Source organism: Pelodiscus sinensis, chromosome 9 (genome assembly GCF_052426305.1).
Source record: "Pelodiscus sinensis isolate ZL-2025 chromosome 9, ASM5242630v1, whole genome shotgun sequence".
Classification (NCBI taxonomy): domain Eukaryota; kingdom Metazoa; phylum Chordata; order Testudines; family Trionychidae; genus Pelodiscus; species Pelodiscus sinensis.
The window spans coordinates 3,455,978-3,479,647 of record NC_143060.1 but is presented as its reverse complement, the minus strand read 5'-3'; the positions used below and the strand labels follow the sequence as shown (position 1 = coordinate 3,479,647).

At 62.7% G+C, this 23,670-nt stretch overlaps 1 protein-coding gene across 1 annotated transcript in view; it reads left to right on the top strand.

Moving 5' to 3' along the window:
* ZSWIM5 (zinc finger SWIM-type containing 5) overlaps positions 1-23,088 on the top strand; it is a 159,097-nt gene extending 136,009 nt beyond the window's left edge. The window contains exons 6-14 of the mRNA XM_075935847.2: positions 3,663-3,839; positions 8,176-8,322; positions 9,073-9,210; positions 10,810-11,070; positions 11,685-11,820; positions 12,709-12,866; positions 18,632-18,795; positions 19,397-19,478; positions 20,797-23,088. Of these exons, the coding sequence (XP_075791962.2) occupies positions 3,663-3,839; positions 8,176-8,322; positions 9,073-9,210; positions 10,810-11,070; positions 11,685-11,820; positions 12,709-12,866; positions 18,632-18,795; positions 19,397-19,478; positions 20,797-21,659 (2,126 nt within the window). The 3' untranslated portion in view covers positions 21,660-23,088. The remainder of the gene's footprint in view (positions 1-3,662; positions 3,840-8,175; positions 8,323-9,072; positions 9,211-10,809; positions 11,071-11,684; positions 11,821-12,708; positions 12,867-18,631; positions 18,796-19,396; positions 19,479-20,796) is intronic.
* The last annotated feature ends 582 nt before the right edge of the window (positions 23,089-23,670 follow it).

Here is a 23,670-nt window from a genome sequence, read left to right as displayed (position 1 = left end):
TAGTCCCAATGGTCTGTCCAACCCATCGCCCCGCTGCCTGAGTGCGGAGCGATCGCCGCACTAGGACGGGGAGGGAGAAAATCAAACGTGCTTTGAAGTAGCGGTGGTGGGATTTTTGAGAACGCGTATCCTTAGCTCAGCTCTGCTTCTGGTGAAGATGCTATCCGCACTTGCCATGCCGAAGGTCGATTCTTCTGGCGATCCATTTAGCGGGTCTAGTTCAGACCTGCTAAATCAAATGCTGAGGGTGGCTCCGGTGAGTGCCGGTGCTCCTGGCGGTCGCGAGGAGGAAGGGAAGCTGACTGGAGTGTTTGCTCCTGTCAGCTTCCCTCTCTGAAGACGGCACCAAACTCAGCTCCAGCTACATATTCATGCAGCTGGAGTTGCGGACCTTAAACCGACTTTCCACTCGAGTGCAGCGCTGGCCTGGGTGTCTTACGATTCACTGAACTGGGAGCGGAGTTACCCAGTGGCAAGTGCTTTAGAAATTCTCCTCACAGATCAGCTATCAGAGGGGTGAGCTATGCCGGGGATGCAGAGGGCACCCGGGCCCGAGGTCTGGCCTGTGACGCTGTCCAGGACACACGCTGGAAACACTGGCCGTTGGAGGCAGACTGCAGCCTGAACTCGGCATTCCGCATCGACAAGGCTCCTTTTGCGCCCTGCTCTGAAATGAGGCTGGTCGGTTTCCTGTGTTTCCAAGCCATGGCCCGGCTGGTTCCCAGGCCCAAGTAGGAAGCTGCGGTGGGATTCTCAGTCACAAATATCGTTTCCACGGGCGTTCATTTGAAATGGCCACGAAAGGGCTCTGCTGGGTTCTCCCTCTTTGTGAAACGGTGTCAGGGTCGACCCTACCCGCGGAGGCAGCTCCCTGTGCGTTTGGGTTGGGATCCCGGGGGCCGGGGAAAGCGAGACTCGCGTCCGGCCCTGTGCCGCTCGAAGCGAGGGGCGCTCTGGAATCCTTGCCGTCACGTTTCCACAAGTGGGAGGACCTCGCTGGTGGCGGCGGGACCTTGCCCCTCACGATTTTGTGCCTGGTTATTTAATCTCCCTTGATGCTCTTACAGTGCGACTCCAGCGTGTGCATTTCAGGGGAGCCGTTATTAACGGGGGCCAGCGCAAATCAATTTGTGGGAATGCTCGTTAGCATGGAAATATTTTCTCAAGCCCTGACAAAGCACTTGATCCCTTTAATTTTAAGCACCCTTCCCCCCCCCCCCTTCCTTTTGCTGAAAATAGACATTAATTGAAACATACTGCTCTGGCGGCGGCTCCATCTGCTGCGCTCTAATTGGTCTTGTGTGTATTTGATGCAGCCAATATGGAAGGCGGGGAGCAGCGATGTTGCGAAGGAAGCGTCGCTCTTCTGGGTGTAATTAGTGTTTTAAGCCTTCCCCGCGAATCGGGCGCTCCCCCGGCAGAGAGACACTGCGGGGCGGGAGAGCTGTTGGCTGGCGCCCCACCGGCCCATTTCAGCTAAACGTGGAACCATATGTGCTTGCTAGACCTTGGTGTCAGGGCAGTCGGGCAGGGCGAAGCTTGCGCGTTGCTGGGACGCAGCCTGGCTTCCCGACACCAGCACGAACACCTGCCCGGTTGTGCTGCTGTTTCCGTGTGCGACCCGGGCTAGTCACAGATGTGGAAAGGCGGATGGGTGCCCGGTGGGGTGTCGAGAGCAGCGAGGCGTCTGTCTGCCTCTTTCGGCAGCCAGCTCCTTACCCATGTAGCCCTCGGATTCCCCACTTTTAAACTAAGGGCTACAGCCCGACCTCCGTGGTAGGATCCCCACCGCTCGGCACTGACCGTGCGACCGGACACCGTGTAAACTGGAAGTAACCAATCAGGCAGCAGCGAAGCATCTCCCCCTGCCCCGCAAGTACCGTGCTTTGCCTGTATTTCAGCGTAAAGGGAGGCCCATAGGACTGCTTGTCTGCACCCCCCCACACACTGCCCCTTACACACGCACCGGCCCGGGAGGACATCATGCTGGGCCGAGGAGGGAGCCCAGTGGTCGGGAGTGTCAGTAGCTGGATCCAGAGCCAGAAATGGGCAGTGTTCCGAGGCCGGGGGGCTGTTGCGAGGCCGGGGGGCTGTTGCGAGGCCGGGGGGCTGTTGCGAGGCCGGGGGGCTGTTCGGAGGCCGGGGGGCTGTTGCGAGGCTGGGGGGCTGTTCCCAGGGTGTTCAGAACATCGAGGTTCTGCTGAGTAGACGCCAAGGCCAGAAGGGACCCTTGTGGTCATCTTGCCTGACCTCCCGGCAGCGTTAGATGGTTCCCGTGTGCACCACGCTTCGAAGAGGGAAATTCCGCCAACCCCAGTGGCTTTTATGATTTCTGTTCCCGTCAGATAACGCGTTTGTACCACCACGGATTCCTGAAATCCGTCCTCGTGGCCCGTTCTGCAGCCTCGCCTCGCGTGGGTCTCGGGAGGAACTGGGTGGTTTTTCCAGCTCTGCCCCTGGGACGGCAGAAGTCCAGCAGGGTGCTGGTGGCGTGTGTTTCGGTCTGTTTATCCCGCCTGCCAGCGCTGCCATTTCTCCCCCTCCCCTGTGGTCCCCAGGCATTCCTCCTCTGCCCCCGCAGCCCTGCCCAGTAGCACGACAGCAATCTCAGCCCGAAACAGCCAGGCCGGCCAAAGTAGCCTCTTCCTCCGGCAACAGCCGGCTCCAAGCGCCTGCCTGGGCCCCCGGCGCTGCTCTGATCTACGTTGCAGGCTGCAGTGCTAACAGAAAGAGGCTGATTGGGTGGGTCTTTCGACGTGACGCTGGAGTGCGGGGCGTGGCCCTTGGGTAGGGTGCCGAGGGGCATTTCCCGGTCACGTTAGGGCCTCGTGCGGGCGCGCTCAAAACAAGCAGCCGAGAAGGTGGTGCTGGAATTCTGCAGAGCCGCAGGGCTCCCTGGATCTGCACAGTAGGCGTTGGCAGGGGGGTTTCCTTCCTTGGGGAGGGTTGGGGGGTCGGGCGCTCGCTCCCTTTCACAGGGGCGCAGGGTGAGGCTGGGAAGGACCGGCCCGTGTCCGCAGAGAGTCAGTGCCTGTAACTGAGATACGAGGCCATACAAGGTTCCAGCTGCGTTCCTGGAGGAGAGGTGGCCGTTAGCCAGGCTGGGCAGGGCGGGCGGCCCTAGCCCGTTTGTCAGACGCTGGGGATGGGCGACGGGGGGGGGGGGGGGGGGGGGGTCGCTCGATTCATTCCCTCTGGGGCGCCTGGCATCCGTCACTCTCAGCAGCCAGGGCCCTGGGCTAGCGGGAGTGCAGGCCTGGCCCGGGGGGGCCGTTCTGTTTCCGGTGTCAGGGTCGGGATTTGCACTCGGCCACTCTTGGCTCCCAGGCCGTTTGCGGGCCGCGTCCTCCGACAGGTGCCCCAGCTGGACGTGCCGTTTACCTGCAGCGCAGCCCCCGTGAGAGGCCCCGCAGCCTCCCTCTCTGAGACCACAGACCTTGAGACGGGGCGTTGGGTCTCCGGGCTCGTCTCCAGCGACGCAGCACGTGGGTCAGGAACCTGGCCTGCTCCCGGAGCCCCCGAGCTGTGGCCGGGGGACGGGCCCTGTTTGCCACACCGGGTGGAGCAGGGCCCCTCGTTTGCCGGCCCCGCCGGGCCGTGCGCCGTTCTGCGGCCGGACCACAGAACCGGCCGCCTGACACCCAACGGTGGTTCCTTTGCAGATCCCCTGGCGCGGCCGCGGCGGACGGTGTTCACTCGCGCCATCGAGGGCTGCGACCTGCACTGGCAGGACAGCCACCTGCAGCGCATCATCAGCAGCGACTTCTACGTGTCCCCGGCCTACCAGCGGGAGGGCGAGAGCCTCCTCTTCAACGCCCAAGGACAGCCGCTGTGGCTAGGTAACCCCCTTCCTCCCTCGGGCGCGGGGGTCGGGGTGCGGGGCGCCGCCTGGGCCCTGCTCCGCGCGCTGGGTCTAGCTGGAGTTCCTGCCGTGCTCTCAGCTGTGCCCGTCCCCTGGCCGCTGGGCCCCTGGACCTGCCTTCTGAGGCGCCTCGACGCCCCCGGGGAGGGGACAAAGCTCCCGCCACTCCCCGAAGGCGGCTGCAGGGGAAGCCGGTCTGGGAGGGTCACTGCCCCGTGCCGGGCTCCCGGAGAGAGGCCAGGCCCTTCCTGCCCCGGCGTGGGGGACGAGGAGCCGCCCCCGTCCCGGCCCGAGCGCCGTTTGCCTCAGCATCCCAGCGCAGCGCAGGACTGGCTGCCAGCCGGCTCCCGCCTCCGCTTGGACGGCCAAGGCCCCGGGCGAAACCCTGCCCACGCCGGGGGGCCTGGCACTCCCATGGCTCTGGCGGCCCATGTGGGATAAGCGTGAGGAGCTCCCTGTGCCTGCCTGACCTGAGTCCCTCCCCCCGTTGAGTTTCCCGACATTCCTCCCACCTTCCACCTGCAGCCCAGCCCCTTTGTGTCCAGCCGCCCCTTGGCCTCAGGAGCAGGGGGAGGGCCCGGGCCCAGCCTGGCCTCCAGGGCAGAGCTGCATGGGGTGAGCCGGCCCCCTGTACAAAGCCTGCCCCATCCCCAGCCCTGTCCCCGCTGCTTCAGGTTCCAGTTGCTGTTCTCCCTCGCAGGCCCGCGGGGCTCTGTGATCCACAGCAACGAGAGTCCAGCTGTGGCTCGGCTAGGGAGAGCCGGTTCCTCAGCCCGCTCCCTTCCGCGCCAAGACACCAGCGGGCACCCCCAGCAGGGCTAGCCCACAGGCGATGGAGCGTGTACAGCCCGTTCCTGGTGACCCGGCCTCGCTTGTGACCTACAGCAGGTCGTCACCGGGACTATTACGCCCCGTTCTGGTCTGTCGATCTCAAAACTGAGCACAGACATGGGGGCTGGGTGACAGAAATGATCAGAACCCCAGAAAGACTTTTGTGAGCCGAGAAACTGCAAAACCCAGGACTGGGTAGTGCAGAAATAAGTAAGGGAGGGGAAGGCAGTGGCTGGGATAGAGGAGGTCAGTCGGGCTTCCTGTTTGCCCTGCCCCATAGCACAAGAGCAAGGAAGTGAAATCATTTAGTGAAACAGGCCCAAGACAAAAGTGAAAACATTTCAAGACAAGCCACACCGTTAACCTGTGGAACTCGCTGCCACAAGGTCACCAAGCGCTCCATAACGAATCAATACGTACATCGGTATTGATAAAGATAATTAGAACATCCCCAGTTAGGTAACAAGGCTCTATAGACTGTTAGACTTTGGAGCATAAACTAGGCGCAACCGGCCAGAGTTCGAGGACGCGTCACTGTGGGGTGTTTTCTCCATAACCAGCTCGCTGCAGGGTCTGCTCTGAGCTAGGTGGCCCTGCTGCATGAAGGAGGCCAGTTTCTCGATCGCATCTGTCAAAGCTTTGAAAATAGGTGCCTCCTGCTTCACTCCAGTCTTGTAACAGGACTTCACGAAGCCCATACTTGTCCCGATTCTTTTTCATGTCGTTGCTTTGATTTTCCGTTTTATTCCCTCGCAGCCTCTTCCTGGAGGGTTTCACGAGGCCACGGCAAACAGCTGACGTGGCAGCAGCATTGAATGGCAGAGTTCAGTGAGCTTCAGAGGGGAGCCGAGTTAGTCTGGAACTAGAAAAACTTAAATGACAAATAGTCTGGCGGCAGCAGCGGCGGATATAGGGCAGGGCGAGCGGGGCGGCTGCCCCGGGCCCCGCACTTCTATAGGCCCCCGCCAGCCCCGCTCGCCCTGCCGTGTATCTGCCGCTGCTGCCCTGACCTGCTGGAGCCGCCACCGCCTTTCGCTGCGAGCCCACAAGCGTCTCCATTAGCCAGTGGCACGTGCGCGGCAGCGACTTGTTGCCATGGAGGCGAAGGGCGATGCCTGGCCGTGGCGCCGGGGTTTCCCGCTGCTCCCCCCTCCTGCCCCGCCCAGAGAGAGGCTGGGGGTGGCGCAGTCTCCCCCCCGGGGGAGCCCAGACCCCTTTCCCGCCGCGCCCGGGGGTAGAACGACCCGCCCGCCAGGGAGACCCCGTCTCCTCCCGCCAGTCCCCATCTCCCCCCACTCATGGGCGCAGCACGATCCAGCTCCACAGACAGCGCTCCCCCCCCCCCACACACACACACGTCCCTGGGAGCAGGGGGAGTTGCCAGCTGCCCCTGTCCAGCCAGGAGCTGTTCGAGAGGCAGAAATGGTCATTTTGGCCTGTCTGAGTCAGACACCCCTGCCTGCTGATCCTCCGTATGGCCCATCTGTGCACCATCCTCCACATAGCCACACCCTGCCTGCCCCCCAACCCGAGTAACCACACACTGCCTGCCCTCCAAATCCCAGCACCCACACGCTGCCTGCCCCCCCAAATCCCAACACCTAATACTGCCTGGCCCCCAAGTCCAACAGCCACATGCTGCCTCCCCCCAACACCCAACGCTGTCTGTCCCCCCAAGCCTCAACACCCACACGCCCCGTGCTCCCCCCCCCCACAGCCTCAACACCCACACTCCACCTGGCCCCCACAAGTCCCAATGCTGCCTGGCTGCCGAACACCCAACGCTGCCTGGCAAATACCAGCCATGGGCAGCCGAAGAGAATGGACTGTGAGCCAGGAGCATTTCGTAGGGCTTTCGATTCTATCCATTGAAAACGACCTGTGTGAAGAAATGGACTTTGCTGGCATCATTGCAGAATGTGCTGCCAGAGCAGCTAGACAGCTCTAGTAGAGCTAATACAAATTACAATGTTTAATTATTAATGCAGAATTGTGTTTAAGAATGAATTACAATAAAAATGGTCCAACTAAATTCAGTCTCTATCAAATTTACCCAATTCACATTTAATATGAAAAATAACCTTCAATTTGCGCATTTGACGTCTTTTTTCTATTTTCTCTCCAAAGGGGGGCCCCGCAAAATTGTGCTGCCCTGGGCCCCGCAAAACTCAACCGCCCCTGTCTGGTAGCACCTTAAAAACTACCAAACCATGTCGATGGGATCATGAGCTTTCGTGGGTACAGCCCACTTCTCCGTGACCGGAGTGTTAAAAGTCCAGATCCAAGAATGAATACGATACATAAGATAAATAAATAAGAAGAAGAAATGAATTTGTTTATTCTTGGTCTGGATTCCCGGCGTCTGAAGAAGTGGGCTGTGCCCACGAAAGCTCATGATCCCATCTCCATGTTTTGTTCGTCTAGAAAGTGCTACCGAGTTCCCCCATTTAGCAAATCAACACTAGAGGGAGCCAGTGAGAGATTCTTCTGCAAACCCGTCTGTGTTTCACGCCTTTTCTGCACGAGGAGGCGGGGGGAGGGCGTTCCGTGTAACGTACCCGATTGGGACTTAGAGCAGAACTCTTGAGCAAAGACCCTCCCGTGCTGCACAGAAAGAGACGATCCTGCTGCTGCCGCAATTTTAGATTTTTCTTTACTCCCCATTTATTTGCTTGCTGGGGACATTTGCAGGAGGACGAGCTGGCGGCTGCTTTCCATAGTCTGTCCTGTCAGCCGCTGCTGCTGCTGCTGCTGCTTTCTCGCCCAGAGTCCTAGCCCTCTCCGCAGGCGCATGAGGGGGGAATAAGCAGCGGGAACAGAGGAATTTCTAAGCAGCCGTGACTCTGTTCTTCATGCAACTGATCCTAATGCTGAACCCCCGGGGAAGAGGGGAGGCACAGTCACAGCCTCCGGCTCCAGCGAGGCCGGTCAGAACCCCGGGTTGAACCCTGTTCGGGGGCAGACGCGAGGAAAGTTGAGCAAGTGTAGGAGAGAAGAGCTCTCAGCTGAGCGGGCTGCACCCAGGAAGGGTGAAAAGTGCAGCCCTGGGTGGGTAAACATGGTGCTAACTCTTCACAGAGGCTCGGCCCGGAGATGTTAGAAACGCCTCCCGGGTTAGACAAAGCAAAGCCTCGTTTCCTGGGGTACCGTCCAGGGCAGGGCATGGTTCTTTATAGCCGCTGTTCCTAGAATGTGGCAGGAACTCTGTGAATACTCTTGGCAAGCAACCCTGGTCGATCGGCCGAGGACACTTAACACGGCAGAGAACGGGCTGGACTTACCTATCTCCTAGCACTGGCAGGGACCTCGAGAGTCATCGAGTCCAGGCCCCCGCCCTCCGGGCAGGACCCAGTTCCACCCCTGACAGATTTGCCCCAGATCCCTACATGGCCCCTGCAAGGACTGAACTCACACCCCTGGGGTTAGCAGGCCAGTGCTCTTGAAGGGAGAAAGCTGACGCCGCGCGCAACCTTGTTTTGCAGAACACGTCCCCACTGCGTGTGCGCGGGTCGATGCCCTGCGCTCCCACGGGTACCCCAAAGAAGCACTCCGCCTCACCGTGGCCATCATCAACACGCTGAGACTGCAGCAGCAGAGGCAGCTGGAAATTTACAAACACCAGAAGAAAGGTAGGGGCTGCTCCCAGGCAGAGGCCCCTTGGCTTGGCCAGGGTACGGGGAGCAAACTGCTGCGGCTCAGCCGCACTTGGATGCTGCGGAGCCGGTCTGTGTTCTGGTGGGCGCTGCGGGGCGATGGATGCCTGCCCCGGCGCCCGAGCGCGCGCTAGCCCGGTGCGTCTGTCTGAGCCGAGCAGCATTTGACACTGGTGCTGAAAAATGCTCAGAAGCTTTCGATGCTGGATAGTTTGGCTTGCTGTGGCCGGGCCTTGAACCCACAATGGCTGGTCTGCGAGGGTGTGAAAGCCGGAGCTGAAAGCGTTTGGGGCCAGCCCGGTGCCTCCCAGCGACATTCCTGCTGGTGTCGCAGGCTGCCCCAATGGGAGAACAGCGATTCTGCTTTCCCGGGTGCCGGCGTGAGGCTTCGGCACCACTAGTAACTGCAGGTCGCTGCTCACACCAGCCCCCGGGGTTTGTGTAAAAGCAAGCGAGCCCCAGCTCTTTGAACTGCCCCGTTTGGGGGCCTCCGCTGGAGTGTCGCCCAGCCTGATACCAGGGACCCGCTTGCTGCCTCCCTAAGCCGCACCGTTTCTCACGTGCCCGTCCACCCTGAGCGGGCCACTCGGAGAACACGGACCGAGGTCGGCGATCGGCTGCCTTGGCAGCACCTGTCACAGGTGGAAAGCATCGGGCGCTCGGCTTGCCTTGAAACCCCTCCGTGTGCCGTGTCCGAACTCTGCTTCTCTCCCGCCCCCTCCCCAGAGTTACTGCAGAGAGGAGCCACCACCATCACGAACCTGGAGGGCTGGGTCGGGCACCCGCTCAACCCCGTTGGCTGCTTGTTCCTCACCTTGACGGAGGCTTGTCGATTAGAAGAGGAGAATTGCCTTGAAATTTCAGGTATCCGAGTCTCTCCCGTCCAGAGCAGCGAGTTAAACGTCAAGGGCTCTGGCCTGTCAGCCGCCGAATCCAAGGCAGAGGCCGCGGCTCCCCTGTGCCCCCCCCCGCCGCTCAGCCTTGCTCGCTCCCTGCTCTGCTCTCGCGCCGCTTGCAGAGGAAGAGCCCAGGGTGTCTCCTTAGCGCCCTGCCCGAGTCATGGCCCATTCTGGTCAATTCAGGGCCCTAGGATTAGAAAAAGAGTAAATGTCCCGAGGTCAGTGATGTCAATGGGAATTGTCACGGTGGCGTCGCTGTGGGGGTCCTGCCCCAAGGAGTCGCACGGTTATTGTGGGGGGGGGGGTATACTGTTACCTTTACTTCTGCCGTCAGAGCTGGGCAGCTGGAGAGCAGCGCTGCTGGCGGGAGCCGGCTCTGAAAGCAGAGCCACGGCCGGCAGCAGCACGGAAGGGCAGGTGGCCTGGGGGGTACTGACACCCTCACTTGTGCGCTGCTGCCTGCAGAGCTGGGCCCTCACGCAGCAGCCACCCAGCGCTGAAGGCAGCAGCGCAGCAGTGAGGGCGACTCCCTTTCCTCTGCACGGCTGCGGGCAGGGCGCGGCCGTCACCGCTGGGCACCCGCCCACATCCCGCCCGCTGCTCTCCAGCTGCCCGGCTCTGAAGGCAGCGCGGAAGGTGGCAGGGCCCTGACCCTCCTGAAATGAGCTTGTGATCCCTCTGCAGCTTCCTTTGGGGTCAGGACCCCACTTGGAGAAAGGCCGCCCCTCCCTCTCTCCTCCCCTCCCCCCGCCCCACGAAATCGGGGGAGGACAGGGTAGACGTGCACAGGAGGCCAGATTCCTGGGAGGACCCCAGATGTCACGGTCTGTGACGCCTTTTGCTTGGCTGCAAACTTGGTTGGCCAAGAGCGCCTCTCTGCAGGATCGGGGGCCCTCTGATCGCAGCCCGCCAGGGGCCGCGTGGGGATCCTGCCAGGCAAGCAGGAGCCGGTGGCTGGGAGCTGAAAGGAGGCAAATCCCCCCAGGAATAAGGCGTCCGCATTTAGCAGAGAGAGTGGTTAACCCCTGGACCGGTGCCCCGGGGGCCGTGGTCGATTCTCCATCCCTGACCATTTGTCAGGCAAGACTGGCTGGTTCTCTCAGAGCTCTGCCTGGGCGTGATTTGGGGCCTGGGCCATACAGGAGGCCAGGCCCGATGAGCACACCTGGGACCCTGTCACACCCCAAGGGGGGGGATATGGCCCTTGCAGTGTCGTGGGGTTAGCTGGCCCCCCAGAGAGCTGCGGAACGGCCCCTGCCAGAGTTCTGAGTCGTCCCAGGACACCCAGTCGTTCTCGCCCGCCGCGCGGCACGTTGGCTGGTCAGACACGGCGTGTTTCCCCATGGCTGGGGAAAGCAGGGAGGAGGCCCCTGGCCCGGCCCGGCGCTGGCTCTTGGTCAGGCTCGCTCCGTGCGTGGCCCGGCGCTGGCGAGGGGGTCACCGCGGTTCCGGCTGCCTCTGTGGGGGGCGGGGAAGGGCGACGGGGCTCCACGCTGGGTTGGCATCTCCACCCCCTCCCTTCCCGGTCGTTCTAACCTCTCGCCCCGGCGGCCTCCCCCTGCAGACGCCGGCGAGGCCAAAGCCCCGGCGTACCAGCACGTGCCCGTGGCGCCCGGCTGCCAGGAGAGCGGCGAGTCCTACCTGGCGCTGGCCCTGGAGGTGGCGCTGCTGGGGATGGGCCAGCAGCGGGTGATGCCCGAGGGACTGTACGCGCAGGACAAAGTCTGCCGCAACGAAGAGCAGATCCTGGCCCGGCTGCAGGAGCTGGAGCTGGACGCGGTGCTGGTGCAGACCCTCCGCAAGCAGTGCCTGCTGCTGCTGGAAGGTGAGGCCGGGCGGCAGGGGGCGGGCAGAAGACACGTTCCCCTCACCAGGGAGCCCCGGGGACCCGTGGCACGTCCTGGGTGGCAGCGTAGGACGGGGGCAAAGCACAGAGTGAAACCAAACCCCCCTTGACGTGGGAGGAGCAGACGGACGCCCCCTCGTTCCCTCGCACGCCGGAGCCTGGGGCCCAGCCCCGTGGAGGGATGGGGGGGACCCCTGGGCTTCGGGGGCTGGGTGCAGGCCAGGGCCAGGTGCAGCCCCGGGCCTTAGGTCCCCACCCCGGCGTGGGGTCACGCTCCCCAGCAGACGCGTGCGGGGCCGGGGCCGGGGCTGGGAAAGGGCACCAGTGTGAAGGCAGCGGTAGCAGGGTCCTGAAGCCTGGAGCTGCACCACTCCGGGTGCCCGTGTCCCCTCCCTGCTCCCGGGCCGAGGGCGTCGCCGTGCCCCCGGGCTAGCACAGCAGCCAGGGCTTGGGGTGTTGGTAGCCCCGGCCAGGGCGCCTCGGAGGGGCGGCCGGGATCGGGGCCCAGCCGTGGGCTCCGTAACCGGCTCCGGTCCCGGCGTGGCTGCTGGCTGCCCGGCGTCGGCTGAGGCGGGCGGTTTGCTGTCCTGCAGGCGGCCCCTTCAGCGGCCTGGGAGAGGTGATCCACCGGGAGAGCGTGCCCATGCACACCTTCGCCAAGTACCTGTTCTCCGCCCTGCTGCCCCACGACGCCGACCTGGCCTACAAGCTGGCGCTCCGGGCCATGAGGTGGGTGGCGTTTGTGCCCTCGGCGGCGCGTGGAGCGGGCGCCAGGGGCAGCGGTGAGGTCCTGCCCCTCGGCTGCAGCAGGCGCGTCCCTCCGGGGTTAACCGGCCCTTCCGTGGAGCTGGGCAGGGCGCTGGGAGGGGACCGGGCGCCCCCGTCTCCGTCCTGCAGACCAGGAGCCGGAGCAGAGCGAAAGGCCCAGGACAGAGCCGGGCAGGCCCCACCCCAGCCCTGCCTTGCCGCCTCCCCTGGGCGGGCTGCTCCCCCAGAGAGCCAAGGGTGATCGAGGGGAGGGGCAGGAACGGGAAGAGCCTTGTCTGGGAGCAGGGGCTGGGCTGCAGCCGGCTCGGTCGCCTCCCCTTCCGAGGGACCGGCTGGAGACAGAGTCACTGACGCTTGGCCACGGGCCGGTGCCCTGCAAGCTCCAGCGGCCGCAGCGCTGTGCCCAACCCCGGCAGCCGCTTCCCCTGCTCGGCCTGCCCAGCAGTAACGCCCAATGGGGGGAGCTCCGGGGACTGGGGGTCCGTCGGCTCCCGTCCCCTGGGACGGATGGGACTTTGGACCGTTAGCCCGGGAGCGGGTGGCCCAAGCCCACTGCGGGGCCTTTGAGAAACGTGCTGCCGCGTCCGGCCCAGCCAGGGGTGCCAGAGGCACCAGGCGCGTTGCCCGAACGCCCGGCTGCGCCCGAGCGAGCGTTTGCATCAGCCCCGCGGCAGCGCCCTTTCCCGTCCTTTTGAGCCGGGGCCCTGTGCCCAGGGGGGGCCGCCGGCAGCTGGGCACACGCAGGGGCTGCAGCTGGGCGCGTTCAGAGCGCTCGCCCGGCCCCAGCGACCAGCCCTCTTTGCCTGGGGAGCTGGGAGCCCTGCCACCGACACCGCCCGTCTCTCCTAGGCTGCCCGTGCTGGAGACGACGGCGCCCGCGGGGGACGTGACGCACCCGCCCCACCTCGTCTCGGTCGTGCCCAGCAGGTACCCGCGCTGGTTCACGCTGGGCCACCTGGAGTCGCAGCAGTGCGAACTGGCCTCCACCATGCTGACCGCCGCCAAAGGTTGGTGCGGGGCCCGGGGGTAGCGGAGCCGGGCCCCTCGGCTGCGACCTTGTAGAGGAAGCCGCTGGGGGGCGGGTGGGGGTTGGTGCAGGGGGCTCCCCGCGGTTCCGGAGCCGGCTCTCGCGGGGCTGGGAGCTGCTTGGGGCCCGCGGAGGCAGTGCTGGGCGAGAACCCCAGGTTAGCTCTCGGTGCGGGAGGGAGGTACAAGGGGGATGACCCCTCGCGCCACCCATGGCTCCCACCAGGCCCAGGCCCGCAGGCCGGGGAGGGAGATGGGCTGCCGGAAAAGGAGCTCTAAGGAACCCTGCACTGCCTGGGGCCACGTGCCCAAATGCTTCTCCCGTCAGGCCGTTTCCATTCCAGCAGCCGGCGGGAGCGTGGGCTGGATTTGCCGCCAGCCTCGCAGTGCCCGGCCGGTGGCGGCTGGGGGTCGGTGGTGCTCAGTGCGGGGCAGACGAGGTCAGTGTCTCCCGGGGCCCAGCCCGGTGTCCCCTGACATGGATCCAAAGATCCGTGTTGATCTGGTGGCCCTGGAATCGAGTCCCTTGGCCCGGTGAGCGCACGAGGGCGGGTGTCTCCCCCCACTGGTGGAAGGGCTCTGATGGCCGCGGCCCGCGTGTCCTGTCCATTGGGGGTCGGGGCCTGCGGTGTGAAGCCCAGGGGGCAGTAGATATGAAGCAAGCCCCTCAGGACTCTCCGGTGCCCACCCTGGGAGCGAAGGGGGCGGGGCGAGGGGGTGAGGGCGGAGCGTCCGTATCTCTGGCCTCGGTTCTTCTCTTTGCGTTGCTTCCTGGCAGGCAGACTGGGAGCACCGGGGCGGGTTTGCTCAGTGAGTCTGGGGAAGGTGGAAGGTTTCTGTTCCACCGGCAGCGTGTGGTTTTCCGGAAGGTCGGCTCTGTACCTAAGCCACTGCCGGGTGGAGTGTGCAGCTGCCCTGGCGCGGCGACCGCAGGCTGGTAACGCGGCGGCGGAGCCCCGGCCCTTCCTGCCGTCGGACGCTGATGGAGGCTGGAAGGCAAATGGCGTTTTTACTTTGTATCGATTTGGTTTTCGTTTGACCGGAAACCAGAGCAACCCCCAGGCGAGGCTGGACAGGGAGACGGGTGAAGGGCAGTGATGTGCTTAGAGGGCTTGAAACCAAAGACAATCGACAGGCGCCCAGCGTGTGTATCAGTGACAGTGTCACTTGCGATGCCGTAAAATTCCAGCCCCTTGCGCCGTCGTGGGGAACACGCGCTCTCTCCTTCCTTCCCCGGCCTGCCGAAAGCGTGGCCGAGGTCTTGTCTCTGCAGCTGTTGGTTTTCCCACCCCCTTTGTGCGTGTTCCCAGTTTTCCATTCCAAGGGCTCCGCGTTTCTCCCCCTCGCTGTGCGCTCGTAGGAAGCTGGTCTCCGTAAACCAGCAATTTTATGTATATATTGTCCTGTTCTCCTTCAGCTGGGCCGGGTAATAAACCCTCCCCGAGGATGGAAAGGCAGAGTGAGTTGGATTTTTGCTTTTTATTCCAGCTCTCCCCTTTTCCCTCCAAATGCTCATACTCCGGAGCGGGTCTGCGTGAGATCAGGTCCCGCTGGGGTCCTTCCGACACGCGTCCTTCCGTTTTTCCGTCTGGCGGTACGAGGAGACGTGGCTGAGTCCCCGTGACCGGTGCCTGCGGCGGCGGCAGGAGATATTTGTAGTCACTGACGTTCCTTTTCGTTTTCAAATCCAGTTCTGCTCTGCACCTTTTAGTCCCTTTTCCTCGGCGCTTCTTTATTGTATCTCCGAGACGCCGCGGCTGACGAGACGTTTCTTTAACTGCCAGCCCTAGAAACTCGCCCGTGGCTAAGGTATCTGCAGGCCTCGCAGGTTCCTCCTGGCGTGTCATTGCCGCAAGCGATGGCCAGTTTGGCAGTGAAACGTCGTCCCTTGTGTAATCCCCTTGTCAAATTCTGAGGCTGTCCGTAGCCCGCGCACTTGGAGGGGGCTCAGGGCACAAAAGAAGGGGGCAGCTTTTTGAGCTGAGCAACGGGGCCCGTTTCAGCAGAGGGGTAGAACGCGATGTGGGCGGCTGGTACTTTCTTTGCTGCAACAAGGAGCGCACGGTCCTGCTTCTGCGAACGCGAGGCCCCGGGAACAAGCAGACCAGTCTCTTCGCTTGCTGCCCCCGGCCGTTTTAGCGAGGGCTGTCAATTAACGTGCGTTAACGCCTGCGATTAACACAGGGCAGAATTCACCCGTTAAAAACACGGACACGCATTAATCTAGGGTTACATACGGCTGGTTTTCCCAGACGTGTCCTCGTTTTCACTCGTTACATCTCCGGCCAGCCAGCGTTTTGAAATGGCAAAAACTGTCCAGGATGTTGCCCTGCGGAGGGGGGCAGCGAGGGGCGGGTTTGTGAAGAACAAGTCATGCCAAACTAATCTGATAGCTTTCTTTGATAGGATAACGAGCCTTGTGGATAAGGGAGAAGCGGTGGATGTCATATACCTAGACTTTAGTAAGGCATTTGGTACGGTCTCGCATGATATTCTTATTGATAAACTAGGCAAATATAACTTAGATAGGGCCACGATAAGGTGGGTGCATAATTGGCTGGATAACCGTAGTCAGAGAGTTGTTGTTAACGGTGCTAAATCCTGCTGGAAAGGGATAACAAGTGGAGTTCCTCAAGGGTCTGTTTTGGGACCCGTACTATTCAATATCTTCATCAATGATGTAGATATTGGGATAGAGAGTACGCTTATTAAGTTTGCAGATGATACCAAACTGGGTGGGGTTGCAACTTCTTTGGAGGATAGGGACATAATTCAAAATGACCTTAGCAAGTTAGAGAAATGGTCAGAGGTAAACAGGATGAGGTTTAATAAAGAGAAATGCAAAGTGCTCCACTTAGGAAGGAACAATCAGTTCCATACATACAAGATGGGAAGCGACTGTCTAGGAAGGAGCATGGCGGAAAGGGATCTAGGGGTCATAGTGGACCACAAGTTGAATATGAGTCAACAGTGTGATGCTGTTGCAAAAAAAAAGCAAATATGATTCTAGGTTGTATCAACAGGTGTGTTGTAAGCAAAACTCGTGAAGTCATTCTGCCGCTCTACTCTGCACTAGTTAGGCCTCAGCTGGAGTACTGTGTCCAGTTCTGGGCGCCACATTTCAAGAAAGATGTGGAGAAATTGGAAAGGGTACAGAGAAGAGCGACAAGAATGATTAAAGGTCTAGAGAACATGACCTATGAAGCCAGGCTTCATGAACTGGGCTTGTTTAGTTTGGAAAAAAGAAGATTAAGGGGGGACATGATAGCGGTTTTCAAATATCTAAAAGGGTGTCACCAGGAGGAAGGAGAAAATTTGTTCCTCTTGGTTTCTGAGGACAGGACAAGGAGTAATGGGCTTAAAGTGCAGCAGGGGAGGTTTAGATTGGACATTAGGAAAAAATTCCTACCTGTCAGGGTGGTCAAAAATTGGAATAAATTGCCCAGGGAGGTGGTGGAATCTCCCTCTCTGGAGATATTTAAGAACAGGTTAGATAGACATCTGTCAGGGATGGTGTAGACGGAGCTTGGTCCTGCCTTGAGGGCGGGGGGCTGGACTCGATGACCTCTCGAGGTCCCTTCCAGTCCTAGGATTCTATGACACGGGCCTGTCAAGTGGAGCGTTCGGAGCCGCACACCCGGACCGTTCACGGCCGCAGCAGCTCCGGCGAGACCCAGGGCAGGTCCAGTGTGTGCGGGGGGGTGGGGTTGGCTCCTCCCATGGAGTCACCATGTTACCCTCTGACCTGCTAGGCTAGAGGTCCCCAACGTGGTGCCGTGGTGCCCGCTGGGGCATTTCTGTGCGCCCCCTAGTGACCAGGGCTGGCCTGAGTCATTCCTGCGCCCCGGGTGCCCGGCAGCCCCAAAAGATTGGGGACCACTGTGCTAGGTTATGTGCCCAGTTCTGTGGAGGGGTGGGACATTGGGTTGGGGCAGGAGGGCTGGGGGGGCCTGGCTCTGGGAGAGGGGTGGGGCATTGGGTTGGGGGTGCCTGGTTCTGGGGGAGGGCAGGGGAGCTGGGTTCAAGCAGGGGGCTAGCTGTGCAGGAGTGGTGAGGGCTGAGTTGGAGTGGGGGGGGCTGTATTCTTCTTGTTTAACAGCGCAATTAATTTTTAAATCGCGCTTCGTTTTGTGAATCGCCTTCCAGCCCTCGCTTGGCCCACGCCAGAGCCCGAAAACCTTCGCTCCAGCTTTTCCCACAGCCCCGTGGTGCTCACAGCTGCTGCTTGGCTCTCTGGCTCTTTGCCTGAGTCTGCATCGGGCTGGTCTCCTCACACCCGGCCACGCCAGACCCTCCCCACTGTGCTAGCTGAGGTGCGGCCCCTTCCCTCTGGCGCGCCTCCCGTATCACGTTGAACCAGGCGCGACCCAGGCAGCTCCCACCAGGAGCCGGGAGGTTTCAGCGCATCTAGAGCGACTCGCGTGGAACGCTCAGTGTCCGTTGTGCGGCACGTCCGGGCTTGGGGACAAGCGGGAGGCCGTTGGCCAGGGCAGACCCTGCGGTGGAAACGTTCTGGTTTCATGGCCGCTGGTCAGAGCGCGGACAGAGCCGCGAGGTAGCCAGAGCCAGAGGGCGACGCGCTGAGGCAGGTGTTGGCTTGTTCCCTCCTAGAGCAGCTAAGATGTGGTCCCCTCAGGAGCAACCGGCCCTGCTTGCAAAGGCCAACGCTGCGCGGAGCGTACGCTGGGTCAGGCTGAGTGGGACTGGCCGGGAGAAGCGGCCGCAGGGGCCTTACTCCGTAGGTAGAAGTCCGGCTTGGCGGCCTCGGGCCCTCTCTGATCCAGAGCCGTGGAAGGAGCCTCAGGCATGGTGGGGATGGAACCGGGGCCGGGAACGCGGCAGGAGCTGCAAGAGCAGCAAAAGGAAAACTCTCCGCATGTCAGCGCGCAGGGTGTTGGCTGAACGTCCTGGGCGGGGGCCCGGAGGCGCGTGTGAGGGGAGCGGGCCCCGAGGCCCCCCGTGGCGTGTTGTGGGTCATGCCCCTTGAGTGGCGGTCTTGGTGAGGGGAGGCCGCCGTGCTCTCCGGGGCAAACCGAGGAGGCCGTGTCAACTCTGCCGTGCCGTGCTGTGCCAACGCCGCCGTGCCGTGCCAACGCCTCCCGGCTGGCCGTGCCGTGCCAATGCCTCCCGGCTGGCCGTGCCGTGCCGAGGGCTGGGAGGGGAGAGACGGCGTAGCTGGCGGGCCGGGCTGTGCGGGTCTGGGCCTGGCGGGGTAGCCGGTGTCGGTAGCTCGCGGAGGGCAGGCTGCAGTGCGGACGCCGGATCCGCCCAGTTAGAACCCTGCTCCTGGGCCCCAGGCAAGTAGCCGGAGTGGAGCGAGCGATTCCCCCGGGAGGCAGGCGCTGGGACAGGCTCCAGCCTCTACCTGCTGGGCCTGAGACTTCTACCGCCAAGCCCTTAGCAGTAACAGTCAGTCTGTGCATCCCCCCCGGGGCCGCTGGAGGGGCTGGGAGCTGGGGGGCAGCTGAGGCCAGCACTGGTGGGGCCTGCACACTCAAGGACAGGGCCGCAGTCCGAGCCGGGCTGGGCAGCGCTCCCGGCCAGCCCACCGCACCCCCAGCACTCCTCTCGGTGCCCCTCAGGGAGAGTGCGGGGCCGGGGGAAGCGCTGGCTTTACATTCGCTCTCCAGGGGCCCCTGCCGAGCCCGGGAGCTGGCTGAGCTCAGCAGGGCCCGGCCAGGCCCGGGTCCCCACCCTGGGCATTGGGGCGTGTGGGGCTCACCTCTGCGTCCCCCTGTGCGTGCAGGGGACATGCTGCGGCTGCGCACCGTCCTGGAGGCCATCCAGAAGAACATCCACTCCTCGTCCCTGATCTTCAAGCTGGCCCAGGACGCCTTTAAGATCGCCACGCCCGCCGACAGCAACCCCGACACCACCCTCCTCAACGTGGCGCTGGAGCTGGGGCTGCAGGTAGGGGCCGGGCAGGGGGCTTGCCTGGACAGGCAGTGTCCCCTGCTGGCCGAGTGTGGCTTTGCAGGCTCCTTGCCTCAGTTTCCCTCCTGGGGGTGGGTGGTCTCAGCTTTCCGCCTGCTGGGCAGTGCGGGAGGCCGGGCTGAGCCCTCCGGCCACGTTGCACACGGAGCCCGGCTGAGGCCTCCCGATGAGCCCAGTTCTACAGCCCTTTGGAGGCTTCTCCGCTTGCCCCGCCCCTTCCTGGGCTACCTTTCCCCTGGGCCGGGCTCCCTCTGCTGCTCCCATCCCAGCCTGAGCTCCCTGAGCCCTTGGGTGAGGCCTGGCCCCACGTCCCCGCCTGCCTTGGGTGGGGAACGGCTCACGGAGCCTGGCCTCACGTCCCCGCCGGGTGACGGCTACGATCCAGTATCCCAGTGGGGCGAGCTTGGCCAACGGCTCACGTAGCAGCTCTTGGGTTCGGCGCCACGCCAGCGCTGCCTTGCCGTGGCAGGGCTCTGAGCCGTTCCGGCGCGGCTGCCGCCCTCTGGCAGGGCTGGGCGGGGGGGCGCAGATGCAGGGCCCCGCGGGGCCACGAGGACTGACTATGTCCCTCTCCTAGGTCATGCGGATGACGCTGTCCACGCTGAACTGGAGGCGGAGGGAGATGGTGCGGTGGCTGGTCACCTGTGCGACGGAAGTGGGTGGGTACCACCAGGAAGGGCTGGGTCTGCCCATCACTGTCCTGCCCTGGCCTGGGGCAAGTTGCAGTGGCCCCTGAAAGCCAGGGGAGATTCCCATGCGGCCCAGCTGATTAGCAGAGCGCCCCCGGCCTGGCTTGTTGCTCCAGCTCGCGGGTGGAAGACGGGGACCTGGCTGGGGACGTCTGTAGGTTTCCTGGCGTTTCGGGCCAGACGGGGCCCTTGGATCCTCTCACCTGGCATGGGCTGGAGAACCTGCCCCCTTGCCGGGGGGTGATCAAACGGCACCGCAGGTAGAGCCCAGGGGCACCAGTGCCTGAGGCCGCTGGCAGTGGCAGGGGCCTGAGTAGGTGAGACGTGCCCAGGTGACTCGTTCAGCCTAGGAATGGAACCGCCCCTCCCCCCAAGCTCCCGGCCAGGCTGCTCTGGGGGGAAATTCTTTCCTGACCCCAAAGCTAGTGAGCAGGGGGCGGAGCTGGCAGTGCGCAGCCCCTGGGTCGAGGGCGGAAGCCGTAGGACTCCTGGGGGGCCTGGCGGATGCAGGCGCTGGTTCCCGCGCACGGGAACACGGCTGTGCTACTGCACCACGTAGCGTCGCTTTACGTGGGCCTGTCTGCAGCGCGCTGGCATCGGGTGGGTCGTCCCCCTAGAGCGGGGCAGGCAATGGCCAGGATAGCCCTGGCGGGGCACCCCCGTGTTTACCTGCCTCTCCGAAGGGACAGGCGCCAGCACCTTCCGTTAGCTGCGGATCACCGTGCCCAGCCAACGGGAGCAGAGCGGGACACCGCTTCTTACAGCTCCCATTGGCCACGGATCAGCATTCCCAGCCAATGGGAGCAGAGCAGGACACCGCTTCTTACAGCTCCCATTGGCCACGGATCAGCATTCCCAGCCAATGGGAGCAGAGCGGGACACCGCTTCTTACAGCTCCCATTGGCCACGGATCAGCATTCCCAGCCAACGGGAGCAGAGCAGGACACCGCTTCTTACAGCTCCCATTGGCCACGGAACAGCATTCCCAGCCAATGGGAGCAGAGCAGAGATACCACTTTTTGCACCTCCCATTGGCTGGGAAGGGCGATCTGCGGAGACGCAGGTAAAGACAGCGGCACCCGCCGGGGTAACCCTGGTGAGCCCAGTCCAGCCTGCAGGCGGGTCATTGCCCACTGCTGCGCTAGATCCAGGCCAGTGCTGTCAGCCCGGCTCTGGATGGGGAGTGGCCCAGGGCGAGTGGGGAGAGCTGGGATTGGTCGGAGCCCCCAGAGGACTTAGGAGCGGGCCGCGCCCCAGCCCGAGCTGACTGTGCGTTCCTGTCCGGCAGGGGTCCGGGCGCTGCTCAGCATCCTGCAGAACTGGTACACGCTCTTCACCCCCACGGAAGCCACCAGCATCGTGGCGGCCACGGTGATGTCCCACACCACCATCCTGCGGCTGAGCCTGGAGTACCCGCAGCGGGAGGAGCTGGCCGGCTGCGCCCGCACGCTGGCGCTGCAGTGCGCCATGAAGGACCCCCAGAACTGCGCCCTCTCGGCCCTCACGCTCTGCGAGAAGGACCACATCGCCTTCGAGACGGCCTACCAGATCGTCATCGATGCCGCCGCCACCGGCATGACCTACTCGCAGCTCTTCACCATCGCGCGCTACATGGAGCACCGGGGCTACCCCCTGCGGGCCTTCAAACTAGCCTCCCTGGCCATGACGCACCTCAACCTGGCCTACAACCAGGACACCCACCCGGCCATCAACGACGTCCTCTGGGCCTGCGCGCTGAGCCACTCCTTGGGCAAGAACGAGCTGGCGGCCATCATCCCGCTGGTGGTGAAGAGCGTGCACTGCGCCACGGTGCTGTCGGACATCCTGCGGCGCTGCACCATGACGGCGCCGGGCCTGGCCGGCATTCCCGGCCGCAGGAACTCGGGCAAGCTCATGTCCACCGACAAGGCCCCGCTGCGCCAGCTGCTGGATGCCACCATCAGCGCTTACATCAACACCACCCACTCCCGGCTCACCCACATCAGCCCCCGGCACTACGGCGAGTTCATCGAGTTCCTCAGCAAAGCCCGGGAGACCTTCCTCCTGGCCCAGGACGGCCACCTCCAGTTCGCTCAGTTCATAGACAATCTCAAACAGATTTACAAAGGCAAGAAAAAACTGATGATGCTGGTCCGGGAGCGGTTTGGGTGAGTTCCCCCGGCACCGGCGGGGGCACTAACCGTAGAAGGAAGGAGAATGGAACCGCAACTGGCAAAACAAAGGGGTTTTGGTCTTTTGTTGGATTCGGACGTTTCTCGTCCTGCGAGGGTTCCGGCATTCCTCGGGCACATCAAACCAAAAGACAAGCACGGGAAGACCAATTTCCTCAGCACCCTGCTCTCCTGCGTGTGTGTGACCGTGTCATACCAAAAGCTAACCTGGAAATCGAATACCTCTTTCCTAAAGGAAGCGTTCGCCGGCTGGTCCTAAGGGTGCCAAGCAAAAAGGAAAGAATAAAACAGAAAGCAAAAGAGAAGCGCAACACTCAACCTCACGCGGCGCCAAGCGCGAGGGCTTCGCAGCGCCGCGCACACCCTGCGGAGACGTGGAACTCCTCCCGTCATGAAGATACGTCACGAAAAACGAGAGTAACTGTTCTCAGGGATTGCTTACTAAAAGTAACAAAAAAAGCATTTATGATACTGTAAATACTATAGTATATGTGTCAATTATTAAATTGTAAAGTTATAATTATTTATAATTATTCTGTCTTTTATTTGGGGGATACTTGAAATTGTCATGGGCTGGGACTTGTTTTTTAATTAAAAAGAGGAAACGTGACCGTTTCTCACGTGTCCGCGGCATCGTTGTCGTCACATGAAAAGGGGGGGGTGGGGCAACGGGCCACTCGCAATGAATCCAGAATTGCTGCGGAACCACCACGGCCCCGGGGGAAGACGGCACCTGGGCAGGCTGGATTCACGGCCGGGCAGACGGCCGCTCGCTGCAGCGGGAGACTCACAGGATGGACTTGCTCCAACGCGAACGGACGTGACAGGAGCCCCGCCCCTCGTAAGCTCGGCCCATGGTGGGCGGGGCTTTGAATGCAGAACAGAGCGCTGGGCCCATTGTGTATATAGCTCTATTTTCGGCCTTGTATGGGAGCATGCGAGGGGTGGACATGCAGGTGGGCCGGGGGGGGGGGCTGCCTTTTCGTTATTCTGTCCTTTAAGTTCCTCTCCGTTTCCAAGTCACTTGGGTTAACATGGGCACCTGCCGGGCGAAGGCCTCGGGTCCCGTTTCCCGATGGGTGTCACTCCGTCCGCTGCTTGGCCAAGTGGGCTAGATTCCAACTTGGGGGGCAGGGCCGGCCCTCCCTATCCAGGTGCCCCGGGCCAATGCGTCTTCGTTGTACAAGGGCTGGGGCCAGTGGGGAAGGGGACCAGTAGCTAGGACGTGTGGGCTGATCTCCTGTCTGGTTTTATTTTCGGAAGAGATTTGTGTCTGCGCTACGGACCAGCCCACCCGCTGGCCGCGGTCTTTGTTGCCACAAAAGTATCATTCTTCAGCCTGTCCGTCTGTGTCTGTGTGTGCAACCTCTTGACCTACTGTTTAATAATAAAAGGAAAAGCTCACTGTGCACGGATCCCCACGGCTGTTTTATATGAACTCGGTGCGAATCCATGGGGAGGGGGAAATCGAGGCCCGTTGGTAGTTGGGCTAGCGGGGGGCGGCGGCGCTGGCGCCGGGAAAGGGAGCGGAGTTGCTGTGCGGCCCGTACGCGGTCGACCCGCGAGTACAGCTCGAAGCAGGCGGCAGCGTAGCGAGCTCCCCGGGCCGTGCGCCAGGCCTGGGCCCCGTTTGCCCGTCGACGTCAATGGGAGCAGAGTTCAGCCAACGTGGGTGCTGGGGACACCCCCGCCCCCAGGACCTGAGCCTGCAACGGGCTCTGGAGAGGCTCTGGGCCCGGCCCGGGGCACAGCAGCCCAAGGCCGGATTGTCTGTCAGTGTTGAGGGGCAGCTGGCTCTGGGCAGACCCCCCTTCATCAGAGCGTCCCACAGGCCAGGCCCCTCCCCCCCCAGCCGGCTTCAGCATCCACGAGCACGAGTGGGCCCAGGGCCAGCTCCCCGCCCCGCCCCGCCTGCTGAGGGGAGCTGGGCCCTGGAACTCAGTCTGCTACGCTGGGGGGGGCGGGCCTAGCACCACCCCCAGGCCTGAGAC